The sequence below is a fragment of the Gavialis gangeticus genome, unplaced genomic scaffold (genome assembly GCF_001723915.1).
Source record: "Gavialis gangeticus isolate Ggan-Ray unplaced genomic scaffold, GavGan_comp1, whole genome shotgun sequence".
Lineage (NCBI taxonomy): Eukaryota > Metazoa > Chordata > Crocodylia > Gavialidae > Gavialis > Gavialis gangeticus.
Window position 1 is genome coordinate 93,986,958 of NW_017729022.1, and position 2,777 is coordinate 93,989,734.

At 38.3% G+C, this 2,777-nt stretch overlaps 2 protein-coding genes across 3 annotated transcripts in view; one reads left to right on the forward strand and one right to left on the reverse strand.

The window, feature by feature from the left end:
• The window catches only part of PYROXD1 (pyridine nucleotide-disulphide oxidoreductase domain 1), a 29,412-nt gene that overhangs the window by 14,553 nt on the left and 12,082 nt on the right, over positions 1-2,777 (forward strand). For both annotated transcript variants that reach the window (XM_019515629.1, XM_019515630.1), the window contains exons 3-4: positions 141-260; positions 2,281-2,409. In XM_019515629.1, coding sequence (XP_019371174.1) covers positions 141-260; positions 2,281-2,409 — 249 coding nt within the window. The remainder of the gene's footprint in view (positions 1-140; positions 261-2,280; positions 2,410-2,777) is intronic.
• Positions 1-2,777, reverse strand: part of RECQL (RecQ like helicase) — a 51,868-nt gene that overhangs the window by 10,913 nt on the left and 38,178 nt on the right. The window lies entirely within an intron of this gene.

Genomic DNA, 2,777 nt, shown 5'->3' on the forward strand with positions numbered 1-2,777 from the left:
TTACGAGCTTCTAGTCTTAGTTTCTCCTCTTCTAGTCCTAGCTCCCCACACATCTATTTAGCAATTAATAGGTTTGATGATAAACCTTACCAAAGAAAGATTTTTAAAGCGTACATATTCTGCTTGTTGTTTTGTTACAGGTCTCCAAAACACTCGAGGAATTTGATGTTGAAGAACAACCGAGCTCTGTGTTAGAAAAACGGTATCCCAATATTAAAGTTATACAGTCTGGAATCACACAGCTAAAAAGCAAGGAACATGTAAATGAAACCTTTTCTTTCTGATTTCATGTACATTTTGAAAATGAATAGTTTTGCCCTCATAGGAGGTATAAGAGAGAAGAAGTGATTTGTGCAATGAAAATTGCAATAAAATTCTAAGAGTTGATTGTAAAACCAGATATTTGTAGAGTTTAGACTCCAGAAGAGTTTTTAAATCATTAATGGGAGATTTCTGTCACCTCTCAGATTTTGGTCAAAGAGATTTAAAAAATAGTAATAACCATATCACTTTATTATAAAAAATATTTTTGAAACACATTTCCATTCCTTTTCCATTAGCAAAAATATGGTGTGCTTTCTCTGTTTAAGCCTCTTTATGTCTCTTATTAAGGAGAGTTGGATGATTTTGTTCAGGTCCAATTCTGGGTTTTCTTTGTTTATGTATCCACTAAAACTTTAATTAGGATTGTTGTGGTAAGGATGAAGAATTCCACAGTTGTGCACATATTATGCATTTTTGGTACAATAATATGTTCTTGAGTACAAAGCATTATTTGCATGTTGTTTTGGTTTTAGGGATGTGCCTGGGAGGCCCTTAATATATCACCTTTCATCCCAAAGACTTCTATAAACATTCTCCTACACAGAACTACCATAATGTAGGCACACCTAGGAGGGAGAGGAGAAAATGCTGCTTTTCACTTGTTGCAGCATGATGTGGCTCCTTTTTTCTTTAGTTTAGATCAGCGGTGTCAAAAATATAGATCTGGCCCACAGAGCCCTATCATCTGGCTCATGGTATTACCTGTGGGTTTTGGAGCTGACACACATGCTACATGTCTGTGTGCTGGATCTGCTGGGCCAGAACGCTTTGCGCATGGTACCTGGGGCCAGGACATTAATTCAGCCCGTGGCCTGGCTCCATGCAACCCATCTGGCTTGAGGGGTATAGAGCAAAAAATGTAGCATGGACAGTTTCTCTGATCTGTGTTCTTTCAGCATCTGAGCTGAAGGATTGAAGTGAATCAGAGCCTTTGCACTGATTTAAATAAGTTTTGGCTCAGCCCTTTAGTTTGTCATATGTGAAATTACATGGGGTTGCATTCATAATATGGGGACTCATATCTTTTAGGACTTCTAAAGATAGAACATAGTTGTGAACTGAGATTCACAAACAAACTCTCCAGACCCAAGGCTGGCTTAACAGAGTTCTTTATAAATACAATATTATTACCTATGTACATTAATCACACACTTCCATTCTACAAAATATGTAAATAGATAGAATAGCACTTAACAAACAAAGTAAGTAGAATTGCCAAGTTAGAGAAAAAATAGTCTAATTGGGTTAGAGTATTAGCATATCTTTGGTGGTCCAGGAAATGTACAAGAGGTGAGGGTCTTTTATTGGACCAGCTGTATAGTTGGGGGAGAAATTTGACAAGCTTTTGGGCATAAAGCAACCTTCTTTAGTTTGTTCTCATATACAAACCTTACTCTTCCTTTTCCACTTACAGTGTATAGGGTGCCATCCAGAGGTGAGCTTTATATTTTATCTTGCATCCTTTATTGAATTTATATGTACATAATTATATATTTAGGTCAGTGATTCTCAACCTTTTTGGACTCAAGGAACTTTTCAGTGGACACGAGGCAGACCTCCATAACCTTTGGGATTTGAGTAGCACCCTATTTCAAAAGCTACATTTTATATTACAGTGTTTACCTGCTTGCAGAGGGAATGGGCAGAGGAGGTAGAGGATCAGCCAGGCAAGGATCTTACCTTTTTATCTCCTTCCTCGCACACCAACACTCTTTAAAGGGTCTAATGGCACCTTGGTTGAGAATCACTGGTTTAGGTGATGAGGGGAGCGTAGTATAAAAAGGTAACTTTTTAATCAGTGAAAAAAAAAGGGTTTGCTTAATTTATTTTTGTCTTCCTTTTAATAGCCAGGTTCAGCTTTGGGTACCTGTAATGTACTCAGAACTTAAGTATAGTTTGAGTTTCTTAGCTTACCTGTTTTTGGGGGGGCGGGCTTTATCTTCAATCTTTTAATAGAAAATGTTTACAGAAGATGGCAAGGAATACAGATATGAAAAACTCTGCCTATGTGCTGGAGCAAAACCTAAGTTAATCTTTGAAGGAAACCCATATATACTAGGAATCCGGGATACTGACAGTGCTCAGGTAAGCTAACTTTGAGCTTTAATAAACATCTCAATATTTTGCATCCTAAGTCTGAACACGTGGTTAATTGTGTTCATAATGTAATTATAGCTTTGGCATAGATTCATAGATTGTAGAGTCGGAAGGGACCCTGAAGGATCATCATGTCCTGACCCCCTACCCCAGGCAGGAAAAGGACCGAGGTCAGACGGCATGAGATGGAGAAACAGGATATATTCAACACCTAATATTACAATTACTTTTCTATTAGCGTAACATGGGGTGGGCTAGTGGGGCAGTAGCCCTGGCTGGTGACTTAGCAGGGGCACGAGAATTCATAGTTTCATAGTTTGTAGGGTCAGGAGGGACCTGAGCAGATCATCAAGTCC